General features: G+C 42.3%; 1 protein-coding gene across 1 annotated transcript in view; it reads left to right on the top strand.

Moving 5' to 3' along the window:
• The window catches only part of CATSPERB (cation channel sperm associated auxiliary subunit beta), a 140,731-nt gene that overhangs the window by 65,059 nt on the left and 48,912 nt on the right, over window positions 1-26,760 (top strand). The window contains exons 15-16 of the mRNA XM_025985613.1: window positions 7,820-7,974; window positions 16,738-16,892. Of these exons, the coding sequence (XP_025841398.1) occupies window positions 7,820-7,974; window positions 16,738-16,892 (310 nt within the window). The remainder of the gene's footprint in view (window positions 1-7,819; window positions 7,975-16,737; window positions 16,893-26,760) is intronic.

Here is a 26,760-nt window from a genome sequence, read left to right as displayed (position 1 = left end):
CTCTCTCTCTATCTGTGTCTCTCATGAATAAATAAATAAAATATTTAAAAAAATCATAAAGGAAACCCAAATCGACAATGTGATTTTAACTAAAAGCTAAAACACATCTGAATTATTTGAAATAGAGAATGCAAATAACTTTAAAGGTACAAAAAAAAAAAAAATCAAGCCAGTCTTGGATTTTGCTGCTTCAGCAATGAATCGTCCATACTCTTCTACAGAAAGTTCAGAGAAAAATAATATTACCCACGAACTTGGAGCCAACTCAGCTGGTTGTTCATATGCAAAGCCAACAGAAGAATATTGTAAAACCTATATATAATAAAATCTGAGGTTCATTGATTGTAAGATGACCTTGTTCTGTTGACACAAGGAGAAACTTCCAACTGAACTTTCACACATTGTTTTAAACAGTGATCCTGAGTGATGAATGGATTATTGTCATGCTATTTCCCCTGCCCACCATGGCATGTGGCATGTCGTCAGGCAATCATTTTGAGTGTATTTCACTAGCAAAAGATAATGTAATTTCAAATACTTGTGAGTTTTTTTCCTTTCTTATGTCCTAGAAAACACTCAGTTGTGGCTGTACTAGGAAATACAAAACTGCAGTCCTTCTTCCAGCATTGTTTGCTGTATTATTGACAAATATATGCCCTGCTTTGTTTTCTTCCCTCATTGCACCTACAGTAACTTTGTTTCAATGCCAAATTATGATGTAATACTTTTTAAGTATTTTAAAGCATTTTAAGCATCAGTAAAATTTAAATGTTATTATACTAGGGTTCCGGGAAACTCCCCAAGTGAGGGACAAAACTGAGCTGACTTAAGGCACAGTCAGGGGAGCAATTGAGCCCTGTAGCATAGGGGCCACCTGCTGGATGATAACTGCCAAGACATCGCGATTATAAAAGTAATCTCAGGCAAGATGTTAAAATGCGAAGAAAGTGTATTTTACAGTGACAGATGAACTATAGCATGTTGAGCCTTAGCAGTAGTAATGGTCACTTCTATGTGTCAACTGATGGGGCCAAGGGGTGCCCAGATTAAACAATGTGTGTGTGAGGACATTTCCAGATGAGGTTAGCCTTTGAATCAGTGGGCTCAGTGAAGCAGCCGGCTCTCCCCAGCCTGGGTGGGCATCAAGTCTGCAGAGTGAAAGGGTGAAGGAAAGTGGAATTCACCCTGTTTGCTTCCTGGGACTGGGCCTTGAACCAGCCCTCTTTCTGATTCTTGCTTCTCGCTGATGTGTCCTCTGATATGGGAGCTTGAGTTACTCTGGGGGGGTCCCCTGCTTCTCAAGCCTACAGACAGCAGATCACAGGACTGCTCAGCCTCCACGATGGCATACGCTGATTCCTCATGATAAGCCTCTTTCCATATTGTGTTTGTGCTGGGTGACAGGTGCAAGTGGTGAGAAGAGCTTGGGTTCTCTACATATCTCAAGGTGAACGTCGGTAGGATTTGCTCACGGGCTAGATATTGGGTGTGAGAAGAAGAGGGGAGTTAAGAATGACACCAAGGCGGGGGCAGGGCAAGATGTCAGAGGAGTAGAGTCCCCGAGTCACCTGTCCCCACCAACTTACCTAGATAACTTTCAAATCATCCTGAAAACCTATGAATTCAACCTGAGATTTAAAGAGAGAATAGCTGGAATGCCACAGAGAGAAGATTTTGCACTTCTAACAAGTACAACTCATTTTTAGCCACTCTGCACTGAGAAAAATGACTAGAAAAAAGAACTCACCACAAAAGAAAGAATCAGAAACAGTACTCTCTGCTGCAGAGTTACAGAATTTGTATTAAAATTCAATGTCAGAAAGCTAATTCAGAAGCACAATTATAAAGCTACTGGTGGCTCTGGAAAAAAGCATAAAGGAATCAAGAGACTTCATTACTGCAGAATTTAGATCTAATCAGGCCGAAATTAAAAATCAATTAAATGAGATGGAATCCAAACTGGAGGTCCTGACGATGAGGGTTAATGAGGTAGAAGAAAGAGTGAGTGACATAGAAGACAAGTTGATGGCAAAGAAGGAAGATGAGGAAAGAAGAGAAAAACAATTAAAAAAAAAACCATGAAAAAAGGTTAAGGGAAATAAATGACAGCCTCAGAAGGAAAAAATCTACGTGTAATTGAGGTTCCAGAAGGCGCCGAAAGGAACAGAGGACCAGAAAGCATATTTGAACAAATCATAGCTGAGAACTTGCCTAATTTGGGGAGGGAAACAGGTATTCAGATGCAAGAGATAGAGAGGTTCCCCCCCCAATATCAAGAAAAACTGTTCAACACCTTGACATTTAATAGTGAAACTTGCAAATTCCAAAGATAAAGAGAAAATCCTTAAAGCAAGACACAAGAAATCCCTAACTTATATGGGGAGAACTATTAGGTTAACAGCAGACCTCTCCACAGAGACCTGGCAGACCAGGAAGGGCTGGCAGGATATATTCAGGTCCTAAATGAGAAGAACATGCAGCCAAGAATACTTTATCCAGCAAGGCTCTCATTCAGAATAGAAGGAGAGATAAAGAGCTTCCAAGATAGGCAGAAACTGAAAGAATATGTGACCTCCAAACCAGATTTGCAAGAAATATTAAGGGGAACCCTATAAAAGAAAGAGGAAATCCAAAGAAATAATCCACAAAAACAGGGACTGAATAGGTATTATGATGACACTAAATTCATATCTTTTAAAAGTAACTTTGAACGTGAATGGGCCTAGTGACCCCATCAAAAGGCTCAGGGTTTCAGACTGGATAAAAAAGAAACACCCATCTATTTGCTGTGTCCAAGAGACTCATTTTAGACCTAAGGACACCTCCAGCCTGAAAATGAAAGGCTGGAGAACCATTTACCATTCAAATGGTCCTCAAAAGAAAGCAGGGGTAGCAATGCTCATATCAGATAAATTAAAGTTTATCTTAAAGACTGTAGTAAGAGATGAAGAGGGACACTATATCATACTTAAAGGATCTATCCAACAAGAGGACCTAACAATCATGAATATTTATGCCCCTAGTGTGGGAACTGCCAATAATATCAATTAATAACCAAAGAAAAGACATCCTTAGAAAATAATACACTAATACCGGGAGACTTCAACAGGGCCCTTTCTGCAAATGACAGACCTTCTAAGCGCAACATCTCCAAAGAAACAAGAGCTTTAAATGATACACTAGACCAGATGGATTTCACAGATAGTTTCAGAACTTTACATCCAAATGCAACTGAATACACATTCTTCTCAAGTACACATGGAACTTTCTCCAGAAGAGACCACATACTGGGTCAAAAATCAGGTCTTAGCTGATACCAAAAGATTGGGATTGTCCCCTGCATATTTTCTAGCTTTGAAACTTGAACTCAATCACAAGAAGAAACTTGGAAGAAACTCAAACATGTAGAGGTTAAAGAGCATCCCACTAAATGATGAATGAGTCAACCAGGAAATTGGAGAAGAATTAAAAAGAATCATGGAAATTGATGAAAATGAAGATACAACTGTTCAAAATCTTTGGGATACAGCAAAAGCAGTCCTGAGAGGGAAATACATTGCAATAAAAGCATCCATCAAAAAATTGGAAAAAACTCAAATACACAAGCTAACATCACACCTAAAGGAACTGGAGAAAGAACAGCAAATAAAACCTACACCCAGCAGAAGAAGAGAGTTAATAAATATACGAGCGGAACTCAATGAAATAGAGACCAGAAGAACTGTAGAACAGATCAACAAAACCAGGAGTTGGTTCTTTGAAAGAATTAATCAGATAGATAAACCATTAGCCAGCTTTATTCAAAAGAAGGAAGACTCAAATTAATAAAACCACGAATGAAAAAGAAGAGATCACCACCAATACCAAGAAAATACAAACGATTTTAAAAACTTATTAAGAACAGCTATATGCCAATAAATTAGGCAATCTAGAAGAAATGGACACATTTCTGGAAACCACAAACTACCAAAACTGGAGCAGGAAGAAATAGAAAATCTGAACAGGCCAAAAACCAGGGAGGAAATTGAAGCAGTCATCAAAAACCTCCCAAAACACAAAATCCAGGGCCAGATGGCTTCCCAGGGGAATTCTATCAAACGTTTAAAGAAACAAAGCCTATCCTACTAAAGCTGTTCTGAAAGCTAGAAAGGGATGGAGTACTTCCAAACTCATTTTATGAGGCCAGCATCACCTTAATTCCAAAACCAGACAGAGACTCTACCAAAAAGGAGAATTATAGAACAATATCCCTGATGAACATGGATGCAAAATTTCTCAACAAGATACTATCCAATAGGATCCAGGAATACATTAAGAAGATTATTCACCATGACCAAGTGGGATTTATCCCCAGGATGCAAGGCTGGTTCAACACTCGTAAAGAAATCATGTGATAGATCATATCAACAAGAGAAAAAACAAGAACCATAGGATCCTCTCAATAGATGCAGAGAAAGCTTTTGACAAAATAAAGCATCGATTCCTGATCAAAACTCTTCAGAGTGTAGGGATAGAGGGAACATTCCTCGACATCTTAAAAGCCATCTATGAAAAGCCCACAGCAAATATCATTATCAATGGGGAAGCCCTGAGAATCTTTCCCCTAAGATCAGGAACAAGACAGGGATGACCACTCTCACCACTGCTATTCAACATAGTACTGGAAATCCTCGCCTCAGCAATCAGACAACAAAAAGAAATAAAAGGCATTCAAATTGGCAAAGGAGAAGTCAAACTCTCCCTCTTCACTGATGACATGATACTCTACGTAGAAAACCCAAATGCCTCCACCCCAAGATTGCTAGAACTCATAGCAATTTGGCAGTGTGGCAGGATACGAAATCAATGCCCAGAAATCAGTGGCATTTCTATACACTAACAATGAGACTGAAGAAAGAGAAATTAAGGAGTCAATCCCATTTACAATTGCACCCAAAAGCATGAGATACCTAGGAATAAACCTAACCAAAGAGGAAAAGGATCTATACCCTAAAAACTACAGAACACTTCTGAAAGAAATTGAGGAAGACACAACGAGATGGAAAAATATTCCATGCTCATGGATTGGAAGAATTAATATTGTGAAAATGTCAATGTTACCCAGGGCAATTTACACATTTGATGCAATCTGTATCATAATACCATGGACTTTCTTCAGAGAGTTGAAACAAATCATCTTAAGATTTGTGTGGATTCAGAAAAGACCCCAAAATAGCCAGGAGAATATTGAAGAAGAAAACCAGAGCTGGGGTCCTCACAATGCCAGATTTCAGGTTGTACTACAAAGCTGTGGTCATCAAGACAGTGTGGTACTGGCACACAAACAGACACATAGATCAATGGAACAGAATAGAGAACCCAGAAGTGGACCCTCAACTTTATGGTCAACTAATATTCGACAAAGCAGGAAAGACTATCCATTGGAAAAAAGACAGCCTCTCCAATAAATGGTGCTGGAAAATTGTCCATCCACATGCAGAAGAATGAATCTATACCATTCTCTTACACCAGACACAAAGATAAACTCAAAATGGATGAAAGATCTAAATGCAAGAATCCATCAAAATCCTAGAGGAGAACACAGGCAACACCCTTTTTGAACTTGGCCACAGCAACTTCTTGCAAGATACATCTATGAAGGCAAGGGAAACAAAAGCAAAATGAACTATTGGGACTTTATCAAGATAAGAAGCTTTTGCTTCTTCAAATGACAGATCAGATAAAGGGCTAGTTTCCAAAATCTATAAAGAACTTATTAAACTCAACAGCAAAGAAATAAACAATCCAATCATGAAATAGGCAAAACACATGAGGAGAAATCTCACAGAGGAAGACATAGACATGGCCAACACGCACATGAGAAAATGCTCTGCATCACTTGCCATCAGGGAAATACAGATCAAAACCACAATGAGATACCACCTCACCCCAGTGAGAACGGGGAAAATTAACAAGACAGGAGACAACAAATGTTGGAGAGGATGTGGAGAAAGGGGAACCCTCCTGCACTGTTGGTGGGAATGTGAACTGGTGCAGCCACTCTGGAAAACTGTGTGGAGGTTCCTCAAAGAGTTAAAAATAGACCTGCCCTAGGACCCAGCAATTGCACTGTTGGGGATTTTCCCCAAAGATACAGATGCAATGAAACTCCGGGACACCTGCACCCCAATGTTTATAGCAGCAATGTCCACAATAGCCAAAATGTGGAAGGAGCCTCGGTGTCCATCGAAAGATGAATGGATAAAGAAGATGTGGTCTATGTATACAATGGAATATTCCTCAGCCATTAGAATTGACAAATACCCACCATTCAACATGGATGGAACTGGAGGGTATTATGCTGAGTGAAGTAAGTCAATCGGAGAAGGACAAACAGTATATGGTCTCATTCATTTGGGGAATATAAAAAAATAGTGAAAGGGAATAAAAGGGATAGGAGAGAAAATGAGTGGGACATATCAGCGAGGGTGACAGAACATGAGAGACTCCTAACTCTGGAAAACGAACAAGGGGGAGTGGAAAGGGAGGTGGGCGTGGGGTTGGGGTGACTGGGTGACGGGCACTGAGGTGGGCATTGACGGGATGAGCACTGGGTGATATGCTATATGTTGACAAATCAAACTCCAATAAAAAAATATACAAAAACAAAGAAACAAAGACTATTCAAGGGGTGCCTGAGTGGCTTATCAGTTACACATCTGCTTTTGGCTGGGTTGTGATCCCATGGTCCTGGGATCAAGCCCTGCATTAGGTTCCCTGCTTGATGGGGAGCCTGCTTCTCCTTCCACTGCCTGCTGCTCCCCCTGCTTGTGCACTTGCTCTCTCTCTCTCTGTCAAATAAATAAATAAATAAATAAATAAAATATTTATTTTAAAAAAACCAAAAGAATGACACCATGGTTTCAGACTGAGCAACAGGAAGAATGCAGGTGCCGTGATGGAAATGAGGAGGGAGGACCAGGGTGGAGGACTTTGCCTGAGGAATGCGAATTCAATTGGAGATGAGTTGGGTTTGGGACACCTGCCTGCCATGGGTCTGGAGCCGGCCGAAGCAAATCTGCAGGTCAGGCACAAGAATGAGATGGTAGGTTTAAACTTGGGACTCAGCCACATAAAAATGGGATTGAAATTCTAAAACTGGATGAGATCTAAACATTTAGTCCTGGGGCGCTCCAATGTTCAGGGGTCTGAGAGAGAATAGACCTGGGGTGTCTGCCAGAATCGGGGTGGTGGTGTAGAGATCAGCCTTTCCGATTCCAAGAGCCGAGCTTGCTCTCTGGCTCTTCCGCTCTGGACCAGCATCTGCCTGGCTGGGTGGCTGTTTGCTGTCCCAGCAGCCACCTCCAAGATGAGCTTCATGCGCTGCCCTGACATGTGACAGGAACTCAGGACAGCGGCCCAGCCCTACACATCCATCCAAGGATGGCCTGCGACCCACCAGTCTCCGTGGGTGGCTGCCCTCAGTCCCCTGAGGGTTACTCCTGCTGCCCCCCTCTTCCGGCACCCAGTTCCCTGGGTTAGGACGAGGAACCACCACCAGGGGGACCTACCCTCTTTTTCTCCAGATCTCTGTTGTGGTCCCGCCATCCGCCCTCCATCTACTTTGGCAAACAGATTCTATCATGATTTGGAGCCAGGAAAGGACTTTCCAGGGACTTAAGGACTAAAGTGTCTTACCAGTTCTGGAGTCTCGAAGCCCTACACTCCCACCCCTTAGTTTCAGTGAATAGTTGTGGTTTGTTTTCCTCCCCGCAAGGTATGGTATGTTCTCCAGTTGTACTTCATCAATATCAAGAAGCTTCTGTTTCTTTCCTAATAGGATTAAGAAGATACAGCAAAATCGGATCTGTCTCTGATAATATCTTCACATTATACTATGACCACATGGGCTTTATACATAAACTGACTCCAGACCATTTTGAAGCTGATGGGTCCCTTAGAGCTTTTGGAAATTCTAAAAGTATCTTTGGACAGGTGAGTGATATAATGGGTTGAGAGAGTTTGCCTTGTTTTAAGAACAGATGCCACATTCTATATACAGAATTACAGGGAAACGGGATGATGTCTTGCTTGGGACAAACTCTTAGCCACGCATTTTGCTCCATTTGACTTGGAAAGAAACCTCTACCTACTAGAGAACATCTCCAACACCTTCTTCCCGGTCCCTTTCGATTTAACTCCACCCAGAATATCTTCCTACAAATATCCTTATGGCAACACCACCAGATACTCTATGTTATCACTTAAACCTTTTACTTCCAACCCAGGTTAATGGTAGATTTGGTTTCCTACTTCCCAAGGTTGACCAAGAAACACAAGTTATCTTTTTCCCCACTGGTTTACCTTTCTGCTTTTGTAATAACTGTGCCCCTTCATCTTTTATTTTTTTTTTCCTTTTCTAATGCTGACTTAGGAAGGAGACATTATCTTCTTTGCAGGTGAACCACGGGGTTTTCTAAGAATTTTACTGTATAATGTACTGCTTATGAATTCATCACTGGGCACAAGGTCATGAAAATAAATTTTCCTCAGTACATGGGCAAAGAATTAGACTATTTTCTTTTCTTTTTTTGACTGGGGCTTAATAAAACTCTTCCTTTGGCCTAAGGAAATAGAATAAAGGCCAACTTTAGTTTTTTTAAATAATAAATTTATTTTTTATTGGTTTTCAATTTGCCAACATACAGAATAACACCCAGTGCTCATCCCGTCAAGTGCCCCCTCAGTGCCAATCACCCATTCACCCCCACCCCTGCCTTCCTCTCCTTCCACCACCCTAGTTAGTTTCCCAGAGTTAGGAGTCTTTATGTTCTGTCTCCCTTTCTGATATTTCCTACGCATTTCTTCTCCCTTCCCTTCTATTCCCTTTCACTATTATTTAAATTCCCCAAATGAATGAGAACATACAATGTTTGTCCTTCTCCGATTGACTTACTTCACTCAGCATAATACCCTCTAGTTCCATCCAAGTTGAAGCAAATGGTGGGTAATTGTCATTTCTAATGGCTGAGTAATATTCCATTGTATACATAGACCACATCTTCTTTATCCATTCATCTTTCGAAGGACACCGAGGCTCCTTCCACAGTTTGGCTATTGTGGATATTGCTGCTATAAACATCGGGGTGCGGGTGTCCCGGAGTTTCATTGCATCTGTATCTTTCGGATAAATCCCCAACAGTGCAATTGCTGGGTCGTAGGGCAGGTCTATTTTTAACTCTTTGAGGAACCTCCACACAGTTTTCCAGAGTGGCTGCACCAGTTCACATTCCCACCAACAGTGCAGGAGGGTTCCCCTTACTCCACATCCTCTCCAACATTTGTGGTTTCCTGCCTGGTTAATTTTCCCCGTTCTCACTGGTGTGAGGTGGTATCTCATTGTGGTTTTGATGTGTATTTCCCTGATGGCAAGTGATGCAGAGCATCTTCTCATGTGCATGTTGGCCATGTCTATGTCTTCCTATGTGAGATTTCTCTTCATGTCTTTTGCCCATTTCATGATTGGATTGTTTGTTTCTTTGGTGTTGAGTTTAATAAGTTCTTTATAGATCTTGGAAACTAGCCCTTTATCTGATATGTCATTTGCAAATATCTTCTCCCATTCTGTAGGTTGTCTTTGAGTTTTGTTGACTGTATCCTTTGCTGTGCAAAAGCTTCTTAACTTGATGAAGTCCCAATAGTTCATTTTTTCTTTTGTTTCTTTTGCCTTCGTGGATGGAACTTGCAGGAAGTTACTGTGGCCGAGTTCAAAAAGGGTGTTGCCTGTGTTCTCCTCTAGGATTTTGATGGACTCTTGTCTCACATTGAGATCTTTCCTCCATTTTGAGTTTGTCTTTGTGCATGGTGCAAGAGAGTGGTCTAGTTTCATTCTTCTGCATGTGGATGTCCAATTTTCCCAGCACCATTTATTGAAGAGACTGTCTTTCTTCCAGTGGATAGTCTTTCCTCCTTTATCGAATATTAGTTGACCATAAAGTTGAGGGTCCACTTCTGGACTTTCTACTCTGTTCCATTGACCTATGTGTCTGTTTTTGGCCAGTACCACACTGTCTTGATGACCACAGCTTTGTAGTACAACCTGAGATCTGGCATTGTGATGCCCCCAGCTATGGTTTTCTTTTTTAAAATTCCCCTGGCTATTCAGGGTCTTTTCTGATGCCACACAAATCTTAAAGTAATTTGTTCTAACTCTCTGAAGAAAGTCCATGGTATTTTGATAGGGATTGCATTAAATGTGTAAATTGCCCTGGGTAACATTGACATTTTCACAATATTAATTCTTCCAATCCATGAGCATGGAATATTTTTCCATCTCGTTGTGTCTTCCTCAATTTCTTTCAGAAGTGTTCTGTAGTTTTTAGGGTATAGATCCTTTACTTCTTTGGTTAGGTTTATTCCTAGGTATCTTCTGCTTTTGGGTGCAATTGTAAATGGGATTGACTCCTTAATTTCTCTTTCTTCAGTCTCATTGTTAGTGTATAGAAATGCCAGTGACTTCTGGGCATTGATTTTGTATACTGACACACTGCCAAATGGCTGTATGATTTCTAGCAATCTTGGGGTGGAGGCTTTTGGGTTTTCTAGGTACAGTATCATGTCATCGGCGAAGAGGGAGAGTTTGACTTCTTTGCCAATTCGAATTTCTTTAATATCTTTTTGTTATCTGATTGCTGAGGCTAGGACTTGTAGTCCTATGTTGAATAGCAGTGGTGAGAGTGGACATCCCTGTCTTGTTCCTGATCTTAGGGGAAAGGCTCCCAGTGCTTCCCCATTGAGAATGATATTTGCTGTGGACTTTTCGTAGATGGCTTTCAAGATGTTGAGGAATGTTCCCTGTATCCCTACACTCTGAAGAGTTTTGATCAGGAATGGATGCTGTATTTTGTCAAATGCTTTCTCTGCATCTCTTGGTTCTTGTTTTTTCTCTTGCTGAAATGATGAATCACATTGATTGTTTTACGAGTGTTGAACCCCCCTTGCATCTGGGGAAAAATCCTGCTTGGTCATGTTGAATAATCTTCTTAATGTATTGTATCCTATTGTCTAATACCTTGTTGAGAATTTTTGCATCCATGTTCATTAGGGATATTGGTGTATAAGTCTCCTTTTTGTTGGGGTGGTCTGGTTTTGGAATTAAGGTGATACTGTCCTCATAGAACGAATTTGGAAGTACTCCATCTCTTTCTATATTTCCGAACAGCTTTAGTAGAATAGGTATGGTTTCTTCTTTAAACGTTTGATAGAATTCCCCAGGGAAGCCATCTGGCCCTGGACTTTTGTGTCTTGGGAGGTTTTTGATGACTGCTTCAATTTCCTTCCTGGTGATTGGCCTGTTCAGGTTTTCTATTTCTTCCTGTTCCAGTTTTGGTAGTTTGTGGCTTTCAAGAAATGCATCCATTTCTTCTAGATTGCCTAATTTGTTGGCGTATAGCTGTTCATAATATGTTTCTAAAATTGTTTGTATTTCCTTGGTGTTGGTAGTGATCTCTCCTTTCTCATTCATGATTTTATTAATTTGAGTCTTCTCTCTCTTCTTTTTAATAAGGCTGGCTAATGGTTTATCTATCTGATTAATTCTTTCAAAGAACCAACTCCTGGTTTTGTTGATCTGTTCCACAGTTCTTCTGGTCTCGATTTCGTTGAGTTCTGCTCCAATCTTTATTAACTCTCTTCCTCTGCTGGGTGTAGGATCTATTTGCTGTTTTTTCTCTAGTTCCTTTAGGTGTAAGGTTAGCTTTTGTATTTGAGTTCTTTCCAGTTTTTGAATGGATGCTTGTATTGCAATGTATTTCCCCCTCAGGACTGCTTTTGCTGTATCCCAAAGATTTTGAATGGTTGTATCTTCATTCTCATTAGTTTCCATGAATCTTTTTAATTCTTCCTTAATTTCCTGGTTGACCCTTTCATCTTTTAGCAGGATGGTCCTTAACCTCCACATGTTTGAGGTCCTTCCAAACTTCTTGTTGTGATTTAGTTCTAATTTCAAGGCTTTATGGTCTGAGTATATGCAGGGGATGATCCTAATGTTTTGGTATCAGTTCAGACCTGATATGTGACCCAGTATGTGGTCTATTCTGGAGAAAGTTCCATGTGCACTTGAGAAGAATGTGTATTCAGTTGAGTTTGGATGTAAAGTTCTGTAGATATCTGTGAAATCCATCTGGTCCAGTGTATGATTTAAAGCTCTTGTTTCTTTGGAGATATTGTGTTTAGAAGACCTATTGAGTGTAGAAAGCGCTAGATTGAAGTCACCAAGTATAAGTGTATTATTATCTAAGTATGTCTTAACTTTGGTTATAGTTGATTGATATATTTGGGAGCTCCCACATTCGGGGCATATATATTGAGGATTGTTACGTTCTCTTGTTGGATAGATTCTTTAAGTATGATATAGTGTCCCTCTGCATCTCTCACTATAGTCTTCGGGGTAAATTTTAGTTTATCTGATATAAGGATGGCTACCCCTGCTTTCTTTTGAGGACCATTTGAATGTTAAATGGTTCTCCAACCTTTTATTTTCAGGCTGTAGGTGTCCTTCTGTCTAAAATGAGTCTCTTGTAGACAGCAAATGGATGGGTCATGCTTTTTTATGGAGTCTGAAACCCTGCGCCTTTTGATGGGGTCATTAAGCCCATTCATGTTCAGAGTTACTATAGAAAGATATGAGTTTAGTGTCATCATGATATATATTTAGTCCTTGTTTTTGTGGATTGTTCCATTGGACTTCTTCTTAAAGGGGAATTTTAAGAGTCCCCCTTACAATTTCTTGCAGAGCTGGTTCAGAGGTCACATATTCTTTCAGTTCCGGCCTATCTTGGAAGTTCTTTATCTCTCTTTCCATTCTGAATGAGAGCCTTGCTGGATAAAGTATTCTTGGTTGCATGTTCTTCTCATTTAGGACCCTGAATATATCCTGCCATCCCTTCCTGGCCTGCCAGGTCTCTGTGGAGCGGTCTGCTGTTACCCTAATACTCCTCCCCATAAAAGTCAGGGATTTCTTGTCTCTTGCTGCTTTAAGGATCTTCTCTTTATCTTTGGAATTTACAAGCTTAACTATTAAATGTGAGGTGTTGAACGGTTTTTATTGATTTTAGGAGCGGGGGAATCTCTCTATTTCCTGGATCTGAATGCTTGTTTCCCTTCCTAGATCAGGAAAGGTTTCAGCTATGATTTGTTCAAATACATATTCTGGCCCTCTGTCCCTTTTGGCTCCCTCAGGAACCCCAATTAAACCTAGGTTTTTCTTCCTCAGGCTGTCGTTTATTTCCCTTAATCTGTCTTCATGGTCTCTTAATTGTCTGTCTCTTTTTTCCTCAGTTTCCCTCTTTGCCATCAACTTGTCTTCTATGTCACTCACTCATTCTTCCACCTCGTTAACCCTCGTCATTAGGACCTCTAGTTTGGATTGCATCTCATTCAATTGATTTTTAATTTCTGCCTGATTGGATCTAAATTCTGCAGTCATGAAGTCTCTTGAGTCCTTTATGCTTTTTTCTAGAGCCACCAGTAGCTGTATAATAGTGCTTCTTGTTGGACCCTGGCTCATGGGTGCAAACGCGTCCCGGTGGACGCCCCAGAGACTCAGACCCCAGACAGGCAGATGCAACAAGCAAGAGGGTTTATTGGACGTTTGCGCAAACGGGCTCTCCGCCTCAGAGGTGGCACAGCCCCGATTAGCAATTACAGGCATCTTTTAAAGGCAAAAAACCGCGGGAGTAGCATAGCATTCGGGTTATGACATGATTGATTTCTTTGAAGGTCAACACGACCATGTTCAGGGACTTTCCCAGTCAGGGCGAGGGGGGATAGTTTTCTTATCTCGGAAAAACAGAATGTTTTTGTTGCTTGAATTCATGGGAGGCGCCTGGATGAGCTGCCTCAGGGTTAGGCCTGGTCCCACTCACGGGGGCGGGGGTGTGGGGTTTCTTCACTTCTGAATTGGCTTTCTGACATTGAATTGTAATCCGGATTTTGTAACTCTGTGGGAGAGAGGACTGTTTCTGATTCTTTCTTTTGAGGTGAGGTTTTCCTTCTAGTCATTTTGCTCAGTGCAGAATGGCCAAAAATAAGTTGTATTGGGAAAAGGAGCAAAAGAGAGGAGAGAAAGAAGGAAATAAAAGAGAAAAAAGAAAAAGAAAAAAGGAAGAAAAACAGAAAAAAGGAAAAGAAAGAAAGAAAAAGAAGAAAGGATAAAAATCCTTTTTTTATGGGGGGGAAGCAAACAGAAATCAGGAAGCAAAAACAACAACAACAACAACAACAACACGGGGGAGTATCTTCTGATTCTTTATACTTTAAGTCCCTTGACTTCCCCTGGAACTGGTCCGTTTTGCTGGTCTTCTGGGGAAGGGGCCTGCTGTGCTGATTTTCAGGTGTTAGCACTTGGGGGAGCTGCTCTGCCCCTGCCTGGTGCAGGGCTCAGTGGGGTTGTTCACCCCGTGAGGCCCCAGAAGGAACAACCGCAGTGGCGGGGCCAGCTCTGCAGCCCTGGAGTCAGCTCCCGCAGTAGCTCCGGGGCTCTCCGTCTGCAGGGTCTGGAGGCTCCGGCGCGGGGCCGCTGATCTGCACAGCTCGGGGCAGGAGTGTCCTCGCTGTCCTGGGCCCTCCCGGCCTCTGCCTGTCCCGGGGGAGGCCGGATCCTGGGCTGTGTCCCGGCGCCCTGTGCTCCGGGGCCTGCGCTGTTGGAATCGCGCTCCCGGTGTAGCTCTGTCTGTGCGTAGCCTCTGCCCGAGCCGCTTCAGAGCTGGTCCTGGGGCTGCACAGCCCCCTCCTCGTGGAGCCGCCCAAGCCCCTCCAAGCTGCTCCGGGTCCAGCCGTGCGCGCTGCAGCCCTTAGGGAGCTCGGCGCACTCTCCCGGGGCGCAGGTGCCTGTTAGTGTCCCCGGGAGCCCGAGGGCATCCCCGCCCTCCTGGGTCCTGCTCTAACTCCCTGCAGGCCCCTTTCCACCGGGAAGGTTGGTGCAGCTCCTGCTCCTCTGGGACGGGGCTCTCCTGTCCTGGCCGACACTCGCCCGGGCCTCAGCCCGGCTCCTCGCGGGGCCCTTGGAGGCCTTTTGTGTCTTTATTTCTTTTTCCCCGTCTTCCTACCTTGATAGAAGCGCGAACTCCTCTCACTGTAGCATTCCAGCTGGTCTCTCTTTAAATCTCAGGCCGAAGTCGTAGGTTTTCAGGATGATTTGAAGGTTATCTAGGTAATTTGGTGGGGACAGGTGACTTGGGGACCCTACTCTTCCGATGTCTTGCCCCTCCTCTCCCAACACTAGTTTTAATGGATCATTGTGAATTACCAGGCCAAGATTGGAGCTGAAAGGATGGTGCCTTCACTTTGCTTGTCTGAGTCGTGTACAGAGGGAGGCGGGAGTCCCTGGGTGCCTACACACTGCCATGTGACTCCCGTGTATTTGCTGTCTGTTACATGGCCTCTGTGTACACACAAGTCAGAGGACGTGAGCAGAAGGGTCAACGTTACAAAAAAAAAAAAAATCCAGTTACCAAACTTCATAATTTATAGAAAATGTCTTAATTCTTTTATGTGAAAGATTAGTTTTTAAAAAGTTTTTTCTAAGAAAGTTCTTTATAAGATTTTATTTGTTTGTTTAAGAGAGAGATAGTGAGAGTGAGAAACAGGGAGGAGAAGCTGGATCCCCGCTGAGCAGGGAGCTTGAGGCGGGGCTGGAGCCGAAGGCAGGGCTCAATCCCAGGCCCCCGGGGATCATGACCTGAGCCCAGGGCAGACACTCAACTGACTGAGCCCCCAGGGTGTCCCAGTGGAAGTTTAAATTATTAAAATCAAAGGAGGTTTTTAGGCTCCAGATGGGTTCACCTCCCTCCTCAAAAACAAACTATGCAGGTTTCTGCTCTGGATAAAAATAATCTCCAGGCTTTATTTGGCTCTATGTGCCAGGCACTGCTGTGTATGCTTAAACCTTTATAACAGCTATTTATCCTCATTTTACTGATGAGGAAAATGAGGCACAGCAAGGTTAAATAATTTACATCAAATTACACGCACAACTGGGTAGTTATTAGATCAGGCCTCTACCCAGGGAACAGGTCCCAGTGCCTAGGCTTTGGTCAGCATGTTGCCTTTTCAATGGACTTGTACACGTGTTTCACTGGGTGATCTTGCCACTCCCAGGCTAGGAGGGCCTCTGGGACCCTAACTCACGGTTAGCCTTTTTAAGAGTCCTCAGAACTTCGATCAGTTGGGTCTCATGCCAGTTCTCCTTGCATCTATTTCCCATGCTCTCCCCTTCCCAGTGAGTTCCCAAACTCAGTGGGTTCCCAAATTTGAGAAAGAAAACAGGTCTTGGAGGCACTAATGGATGGCCGTGCCCCCACTGGTCTGCACCATCCACCACCCACTCTTCATGGCATAGCCACCAGGTCAACATACAGCATCCCCTTCAGGATGGTCCCCAAAGTTCCCAACACTGGAAAGGACCAGGACCAGAGAAGGGTGTGTTGGAAAGACCTACGGGTCAGAGATCAGGGCGGAGGTGCCCGAGTTGACTGCAGGGGATGACGCGCAAAACAGAAGGAATGAGAAATGCCACCGGAGTCAGGGTTAGATGTGTGCATTATCCCTTGCACACACAAGCATATACAAACAGAGCGTGTTGAAATATTGCTCCTGCTGACGAGCAAAGCAGTATCATTGGGACACACACTGGAAACAAACCTGATACTGGCATTTTGCTTAAATGCAATGCTTTTGGTTCCTCTTTTCCTCCTCTAGGCTCCTGATATGGGCTTTGAAGCTGCGCTTGCACCACAGTACATCACCTTAAAAGAAATGATCTTTTATGCATATGTGCCTGCAAATGAGCCTCCAGAAAGTATATACGCCAAGAAATTCAGCAACATTCATTTGGGGAAAATGATACACTCCAGGTAGTGAACAATTTGCTTCCCGTTCATCCAGATCGCACACTGATTTCTAAACTCTAAATTTTGAGGCAACTTCTTTGAGCAGTTTTCTTGGTGAAACAGAGTATGTCTTTTTTCTTTTTATGAGTCCTTGGAAGTGCAGGTACATTTATAGATTCCAAGGTGGCCTTGAATGATGCCCCAAGCTTAGAAACGTAGAACTATGTCGGGACCATCAGGCCGTGCTCTGGAAATGTGCTTTGTCATTGGGGTATTGAATATGTTCTGGGCTACACTGGATTCCACTTGGCCACAGGGTCCACACGCGTGGCCATTGTCATGCGTCCTTCAGACAGACGCACCTCCTGTGGCAGAGGCCGTCTTGCATGGCAGGGTATGCAGTATTGTTAGCAATGCTTACTTCTAGCATACCTGCAAGAGCCAATAACCTTTAATGCTACCTTCAAGGTTTGAAAATTCGCATTGAAGGAAGTGGATTTTGCAACTCCCGAAACACCTAACGAGCAGAGAAGGAACAATTTCAGATGACCAGAAACTCACCTTATTCCTTTTTTTTTTTAAGGATGGGGAGGGGCAGAGGGAGAATCCTGAGCAGGCTCCATACCCAGCACAGAGCCCAACACAGGGCTCGATCTCTCACAATCCGATCATGATGTCAAGCTGAAATCAAGAGCTGGATGCTTGACCGACCAAGCCCTCCAAGTGCCCCTAAAGTCACTGTATTCCAGACACAGGAAGTCCTATTCCACCAGGTTGAAATGTGTTTATTATAGTTGTATGGGGCTGTCAGTATGCACCCGGTCCCATAGCCAAGAACTTCATGTGCCGTGTGACAGCTCACATAGAAGTGGAGGCAAAGACTGAGGTTAGATATAATAGAACAAGTGCTGGACATAGTTGGGGTTTTATTTCCCCCACGGGGGGTTTGTAGAACTTTCTGTGTTAAGGAAAAGTAACTATGATCTCCAAAACTATTTTTTTGTTTTCAATGGTTTTTGTATGCTTGACATTCAAAGCCACTTGGTTTAAGTGGGTATGTTTTGTAGAAAACATACAGAACCACTTTTCATTTATTTTTTTATTTTTAAAAAAGATTTTATTTATTTACTCATGAGGGACACAGAGAGAGAGAGGCAGAGACACAGGCAGAGGGAGAAGCAGGCTCCATGCAGGGAGCCGGACTCAGGTCTCAATCCCAGGACCTCCTACCATGCCCTGTGGAAGGCAGATGCTCAACCACTGAACCACCCAGGGGTCTCCGTATGAAACTTTTTGCAAGCTGAAGTAGAGTAAAGCAAAAAAGCAATTATCCTTAATTTATTTATTTTTTTTTAAATTTTTATTTATTTATGATAGTCACACAGAGAGAGAGAGAGAGAGGGAGAGAGAGAGGCAGAGACACAGGCAGAGGGAGAAGCAGGCTCCATGCACCAGGAGCCCGATGTGGGATTGGATCCCGGGTCTCCAGGATCACGCCCTGGGCCAAAGGCAGGCGCCAAACCGCTGCACCACCCAGGGATCCCCAATTATCCTTAATTTAGATGGAAAACTTTCCAAGCATTCCCAGACCCCCAAAATACCCTCCGTTAGGCTTTCTCTGACACCTTAGGACACATCTTGCTAGCAGGTGCACAGTGGCTTACACAGGCCAAAGCTCTGGTGGCTTGATGCTGGGGTGCTTCGTGGAGTTTGCGGGCAGGGAGGTTTGCTGCTGAGGATGCCCACTGCCCCTATAGGGGCTGCGCTCTGCTGGCTGCCAAACCAAAAACAGCTGCAACGTTCACTTTGCTCCTCTTTTCGTCAAAGTGAAAATTCTCTCGGGACTCCGAGAGAGTCTTGTTCTTGGGAAGAACAAGCGCCAACACGGATCTTCCGCAGGAGTGAAGTGGGGTCAGACGAGGGTCCCTGTACGCGAACCCCAGAGCAGCGCGCTCTATGATCGGCCTACACGCCGCACTCCTGGTGTGGAAACGAGGGAGTGAGCCCCTGTGGGGCAGGGCAGGGGAGCACTGGGGGTGCCCCGTGACCCAGGCATGTCGAGGATTTGGGACCCCAAAGTCCGAGGTCCGCAAGGGGCCAAGGCAGGTTCTAGGCAGTCGGGGTAGAACGGGGTGAGGCCTTCCTTCGCCTCTTCCACAAATCATTGCTTAAGAGGTACTGCGCGCAAGGCTCCCGTGGCGCTGCTGTAGGTGGAGGCTCCAGACCTTCAAGCCACCGAGGGCCAGTTGGCTACAGGGGAGGGGGGGGCCCCGAAGGTACTCTACCGGGATCCGAGCCCTTGTTTAGAGGATGCTGGAAAGGTGCTCAGGGGCGGGGCTGCTTGTGATGGGATAGGAAGGAGGAGGATGAAAGGGGGTTTGGGAGGAAGGTTCCACCGAGAGAACAGTCTCACTTTCTCGTGTTATGGCCACAGCTGTGTCTCTCCACCCCAGCTCCTCCGCAGGTGAAACCATTCCTGTGTGGAGACACCCCTTGCCGTGGCTCATGGCCCTGGATGTCATGTAAGTCAGGTGTATCTTCGTTGGTGACCTAAGTTCTCTGGTGGGCTTAGCGAAAGTATTGACTTTGTGCTTTATGGGCTTGGCTTGGCTTGGCCTTGCTTCCTGGTTGGGTTGGCTTGATCTTTCTGCCTCAGAAGTCCGAGAACTGACTTTTGTCTAGCTATCGCCAATTGTTCGAATTTGCTAAATTCCCTCAATAATTTCAGTACTTGTTCTGTGTGTTATTTTGGATTTTCTGAGCACTGGTAGTTGAGTGTCTAAGCAGATAATCCTATCACCTGCAAATAGTTTTGTTTCTTCTGTAGTGTATCTTTATCACAGTGTCCAGGACCTTGTTAAGTAGCAAGGCAGATAGATAGCAGGGACCTTAGATCTGTGTGGGCCGCTGTGACAAAATGCCACAGACTGAGTGGCTTATAAACAACAAATGTATTTCGTGTGGTTCTGGAGACTGGAAGTCCAAAGTCGGTGGCCAGCATGGTTGGGTTCTGGTGAGGGCCTCTCCCGGGTTGCTGACTCCTTACTGCGTCCTCAGGTGGTGGAGTGCTGGGGATCTCTCTGGAGCCTCTTTTGTAAGGACACTAATCCCATTTGTGAGGGCTCCACCCTCATGATCTAAATCACCTCTGAAAAGGCCCCACTTCCTAATACCCTCACATTGGGCATGAGGTTTTCAACATATGAATGAAGAGGGCTTAGGCATGAACATTCAGATTATTAATGGTGGACTTCCTTGTTCCTGACTTTTAAAGGAATATTTTAAGGGACGCCTAGGTGGCTCAGTGGTTGAGCGTCTGCCTTCAGCTCAGGGCCTGATTGGGGTCCCTGCATGGAGCCTGCTTCTCCATCTGCCTGTGTCTCTGCCTCTCTCTGTAGGTCTCTCATGAATAAGTAAATAAAATCTTAAAAAAAAAAACGTTTAAAAAAGTAAAGAAAGAATATTTTAAGAGTTTCACCATTATGTATTATGCTTTTCATCTTTTTTCTTTTAACTATTTTTGCTTATAGAAAATTATCTTCTTTTTTTTTCAGTTTAAGAGGTGTCTTATTTTTGGTGTTAAATAGTTCTGCATCTACTGACCTCATACATAGAATTTTCCCCTTTAACCTTTTATATAATATTGTGAGTTATATTATGTATTTCACACATCTAATTCTGGGATTTGCCAACCCGGATGTCTTGAAATAAACCTATCTTGATCGTATTACCTATTATCATACTTTCTGGATTCAGGTTGCTAATACTTAGGATTTTCGTGTCTATGTTCATGAGTGACATTTGCCTGTAATTTCTCTTTCTCAAATAGTCCTCGCATAATTTTTTAAACAAGATCATACCAGTGTCATAAATGAATTTTTTAATTTTCTGGAACAGCTTAAGATCAGAATTTCCTGTTTCTCAAAAGTGAGCTTTGAAAGTGGTCGAAACTTTCTTTATGATGAAGGGGTAGGCTATTTATTCTCAATTTTTGTGAATATTCCACATGTTTATAGGGACTATAATCTGTTGTTCAGAGTAATGCAAATACTTGTCAGATTAATTGTAATGTTCCAATTTTCTGTACCCTTACTGATTATTTTCTTTCTCCTCAATCTATTAATTATTGAGAGAATTGCATTAGAATTTCCTTTTGTGTTATTGGATTTGTCAATTTCTTTCTGTGGTTTTATCAAATGTGTCTTACAGGTTTTGAGGCTGTTGTTAGGTATATGTAAGTTTAGAATTTTTTTCATTTCTTTTCTGAGAGCAAGGGAGCAGGGGAGGGGCAAAGGGAGAGGAAGAAAGAGAATCTCAAGCAGGCTCTACACTCAGGGGGAGCCCTACCCAAAACTTGATCTCACAACCTGAAATCACAACCTGAGCTGAAATCAATTTGGATGCTTAACTGACTGAGCCATTTAGGGGACCCATAAGTTTAGAATTTTTAAATCTTCCTAATGAATTGAATATTTTGTTGATATTTGGTGACTATTTTTATCCCTATAATGCTTTTTTTTTTTTTTTTTTGGTCTAACTTCTCTGTATGCTTCAAAGTCAAAGAAAAACTGGACAGGAAATCTAAAACCAGATCCTCTGGCTCTCCATCCACCAGGCATTCCTATAAAGGATAACCATTCATTCAATAATCTTCTCAGGTCATGCTGACATTAGCCACTTTGGAAAGCAGATTTTGACAAGGTTTGGCAGAGTGTTGAAGAGAAAGATTGTTCTGGAAACTGGGGCATTCCTAGTTGGACAAAAATAGGGCTCTTGAAGGGTGTTTCCACAGTGAGAATGGTGACTTTGGACACAGAAGTGCTGAGTCTGGAGGCTACTGAGCTGTGAGTCCTAATGGAGAAAGTTGAAGGAAAAGGAGCCGGAAGGTTATCAAAGAGGCAAATTCAGTCATTTCCCAGTTTTACTTAGGACAAGTGTAGTGGCAAGTGCAATTGGAAATTATCCTGAGTGCCCATGGTATAGACTGACTATACCTATCTTCATGGTTTCGGTCTGCCATTAGCCAGGTGGGCAGTGATTTTGCCCAGAGACTTGAAGACCCATGCTGCTGTAGAGGTGATAAATGCAAAGCAACTGGTATGCCTTCCCAATGTCATCCTTTTTTTGGGGGGGGGGTAGGATAATCATTCAAACTTTAATCTCCCTTTACACATTATATTAACATTCATATTGCAAGACATTCCATTCACAAATATTACAGTTTGATAAAAAACTTCACACACTACCCAAAAAAAGTCTATACCAGATTCAGTCACTTCACTAAACCATTATAATAATAAAGTAATGAAAACATGATCATAATTCTCTTAAAGCAATAAAGATCTGAGGCACTCTGGGAAAGATATTCTCATATAGTATGTCAGTGGTATCAAATTATCTTACAAGAAAGTTACCAGATGCCAAGCAATCAAGTATACTCCAATGACAGTAACTTTGATCTGGATACACTCCCATTTGGACTGAACTATTGAAAGGAACACAGATAGTGGGCAGCTGAGGACTTTTCTAATGAGGTTCCAATGTCATCCTTTTATTTCTTTAAAGGTTTTTTTTTTTTTAAATTTTATTTATTTATTCATGAGAGACACAGAGAGAGAGAAGCAGAGACACAGGCAGAGGGAGAAGCAGGCTCCATGCAGGGAGCCCGATGTGGGACTCGATCCCGGGTCTCCAGGGTCATGCCCCGAGCTGAAGGCAGAAGCCCAACCGCTGAGCCACCCAGGCATCCCCAGTGTCATCCTTTAAAAATATATATATATACACACATGAATATCAACAATAAATATATAGAGAAGGTGTATTTTTAGAGCAACTACACACAAATACTGAAGAGTTAAATGGGTAGCACTAAAGAGTAAGATTCAGATAAAAACTTACTTGTTTTTTAATAATGCTTTTATTTGGGGGTCCTGGGTGGCAGAGTCAGTTAAGGATGTTAAGCATCCTTAAGTTAAGTCAGTTAAGCATCCAACTCTTGATTTCAGCTCAGGTCATGATCTAAGGGTTGAGGTCGAGCCCTGCACTGGGCTCTGTGCTCAGCAGGGAGTCGGCTTGAAGATTCTGTCTCTTTCTCTCTCTCTCTCTCCTTCAGCCCCTCCCTCTGCACACAGTCTCCTTCCCTCTCTAAAATAAAAATTTTAAAAATTAATGCTTTTACTTTGTATTCAGTATTTTTGTGGTAAAAAACATACACAATGTAAAATTTACCACTGTAGGCATTTTTAAGTGTACAGTCCCTTAGCATTAAGCATATTCGCATTATTGTGCAACCATCATGAGCATCTGTCTCCAGAAGCCTTTCATCTTCCAGACTGGAACTCAGTACCCATTAAACAGTAACTCCCTATCCCCAACCTCACAATGCATGAAAACCACCATTCTATTTTCTGTTTCTATGAATTTGACTAGATTAGGGGCCTCATATAAGCAGATTCACATAAAATCTGTTCTTTTGTGGCTGGCTTATTTAATTTTGCATAACATCCTCAAGGTTCATTCATGTTGTATATTGTAAGATTTCCTTTCTTTTTAAGGCTGAATCATATTCCATTTTATGTCATATATACAATCACACACACACAAAGAAAAATGTGCCCCATTTTACTTATGCACTCATCTACCAATGGGCACTTGGGGTGCTTCCATCTTTTGGCTTTTGTGAATAATGCTGTCACAAACATAGGTGTACAAACATTTCCTTGAGACCTTGCTTTCAATTCTGTGAGGTGGATACCCAGAATTGAAATTGCCAGGTCATATGGTAATTCAGTGTTTAATATTTTGAGGAAACTTCAGACCAGACCACTTTCCACAGCAGACACAGTGCTTTATATTCCCATCAACAAGGATTCCAGTTTCTCCACATTCTGGCTAATACTTGCCACTTTCTGTTTAATTTTTTTGATAATAGCCATCCTAGTGGATGTAAGGTGGTATTTCATTACGGTTTTGATTCCCATTTCCCTAATGACTAGTGATGGTAGGCATTTTTCATCTGCTTATTAACCATTTATATATATTCAGAGGAGAAATATCTATCCAAGAACTTTGCCCATTTTTTTTAAAAGCTTGATTGATTGATTGATTGATTGATTGATTTGAGAGGGGGGTAGAAGGAAAAGCAGACTCCCCATTAAGCAGGGAGCCTGATGTGAGATTGGATCCCAGGACTCTGGGATCATGACCTGAGCCAAAGGCAGACTCTTAACTGACTGAGCCATCCCCCACCTTTGCCCATTTTTAAATCAGATTGTTTTTCTGTTGTTGAATTACAATGGGTTTTAGGTTTGTTTGTTTTGCAAGGGTATGATGTTATTCATATCATCTTACTAGCCGCCTTACAAATCTGTACTTGCCTGGTATGTGATTTTTTACTTCACCTGCTTATATATTTCTCATAAAAGACTTATATGGATTTTATGGTTTTTTTTAGCCAATCTAACAATTTTTGTCTTTTAAATGGAGAGTTTAGTCCAATTACACTTAGTAATTTTTTACTAATATATTTGTTTTTTTAAAATATTTTACTTATTTATTCATGAGAGACACAGAGAGAGAGACAGAGACACAGACAGAGGGAGAAGCAGGCTCCATGCAGGGAGCCCAATGTGACACTCCATCCCAGGACTCCAGGAACACACTCTGAGCCGAAGGCAGGTGCTTAACTGCTGAGCCACCCAGGTGCTCCTTTACTAATATATTTGAATTCATTTTTACCATATTCTTTGTTCATTTTTACTGTATCTTCTTGCTTATTTATTTTTAATTCCAGTATTTCTAGTATGCAGTATTGTATTCATTTTAGGCATATAATATAGTGACTCAATTCCATACATTACACACTGTTCATCACAGTAAGTGCAATTCCTAATCCCCATCACCTCTTTCACCCATCACCCCACCCAACTCCCCTCTGATGACCACAGGTTTGTTCTCTGTAACTAAGAGTTATGTTTACCTTATCTTGAGGTTCTTTTTTCTCTCATTCCGTTTTTTTTCTTTGACTGGGTTGAGACTTTATATTGTTTGGATTTTTGTTTTGTTTTTGTTTTGAGAATTTTTGTCATGTTATGCAAGATTTTTACATGTATGTTCAATTAAAGTCTAAAATTAATTGATATACCTTTAAAAGATTTATTTATTTATTTTAGAGAGACAGCACATGCAGGAGGGGAAAGGGAAGTGGGAGAGAGAAAGAGAATCTTAAGACTCCCTACTGAGCACAGAGCATGTGATCCTGAAATCATGACCTGAGTTGAAACCAAGAGTCAGGTGCTTAACCAACTGTGCCACCCAGGTGGTGTCCCTAAAATTATTATTTTTTCATCCCTGCATATATAACCCCAAGCCCTAGATGTCTTGTCTGTCTCCACTCTATTTTCTTAGGATGAGTCAAACTCTGACCCTATGCCCCTCAAACCTCAGGAGACAGGTCAGGTTACAATGTGTTTCCCCTAAAGTTCCTCTTGGCTTATCATGACAGAAGCATTTTCTTTTTCTCCATCTTGAGTGGCATGGAGATGAGAGGTGAAATGCACAGCACACCATTACTAACTACTGCCTTCTTTAAAGTTGTAAACTTATTTATCTTAAATAATCTAGCTTTTTAAAAAAAATTTATTGGAGTTCAATTTGCCAACAAATATCATATCACCTAGTGCTCATCCCACCAAGTGCTCGCCTCAGTGCCCGTCACCCAGTCACCCTCACCCCCCGACCACCTCCCTTTCCACTACCACTTGTTCGTTTCCCAGAGTTAGGTGTCTCTCATGTTTTGTCACCCTCACTGATATTTTCACTCATTTTTCTCCTTTCCCTTTATTCCCTTTCACTAATTTTTATATTCCCCAAATGAATGAGACCATAGAATGTTTTTTATTCTCTGATTGACTTATTTCACTCAGCATAATACCCTCCAGTTCCATCCATGTTGAAGCAAATGGTGGGTATTTGTCGTTTCTAATGGTTGAGTAATATTCCATTGTATACATAGACCACATCTTCTTTATCCATTCATCTTTCGAAGGACACCGAGGCTCCTTCCACAGTTTGGCTATTGTGGACATTGCTGCTAGAAACATCAGGGTGCAGGTGTCCTGGCGTTTCACTGCATCTGTATCTTTGGGGTAAATCCCCAGCAGTGCAATTGCTGGGTGTAGGGCAGATCTATTTTTAATTCTTTGAGGAACCTCCACACAGTTTTCCAGAGTGGCTGCACCAGTTCACATTCCCACCAACAGTGTAAGAGGGTTCCTTTTTCTCCACATCCTCTCCAACATTTGTGGTTTCCTGCCTTCTTAATTTTCCCCATTCCCACTGGTGTGAGGTGGTATCTCATTGTGGTTTTGATTTGTATTTCCCTGATGGCAAGTGATGCGGAGCATTTTCTCATGTGCGTGTTGGCCATGTCTATGTCTTCCTCTGTGAGATTTCTCTTCATGTCTTCTGCCCATTTCATGATTGGATTGTTTGTTTCTTTGCTGTTGAATTTAATAAGTTCTTTATAGATCTTGGAAACTATCCCTTTATCTGATACATCATTTGCAAATATCTTCTCCCATTCTGTAGGTTGTCTTTGAGTTTTGTTGACTGTATCCTTTGCTGTGCAAAAGCTTCTTATCTTGATGAAGTCCCAATAGTTCATTTTTGCTTTTGTTTCTTTTGCCTTTGTGGATGTATCTTGCAAGAAATTACTGTGGCTCATTTATTTGGGGAATATAAATAATAGTGAAAGGGAATAGAAGGGAAGGGAGAAGAAATGGGTAGGAAATATCAGAAAGGGAGACAGAACATAAAGACTCCTAACTCTGGGAAACAAACTAGGGGTGGTGGGAGGGGTGGAGGGTGGGGGGTGGGGGTGAATGGGTGACGG

This window comes from Vulpes vulpes, chromosome 6 (genome assembly GCF_048418805.1).
Source record: "Vulpes vulpes isolate BD-2025 chromosome 6, VulVul3, whole genome shotgun sequence".
Lineage (NCBI taxonomy): Eukaryota > Metazoa > Chordata > Mammalia > Carnivora > Canidae > Vulpes > Vulpes vulpes.
Note: the sequence above shows the minus strand (reverse complement) of the source record. Positions and strands in the feature narration are given on the sequence as shown.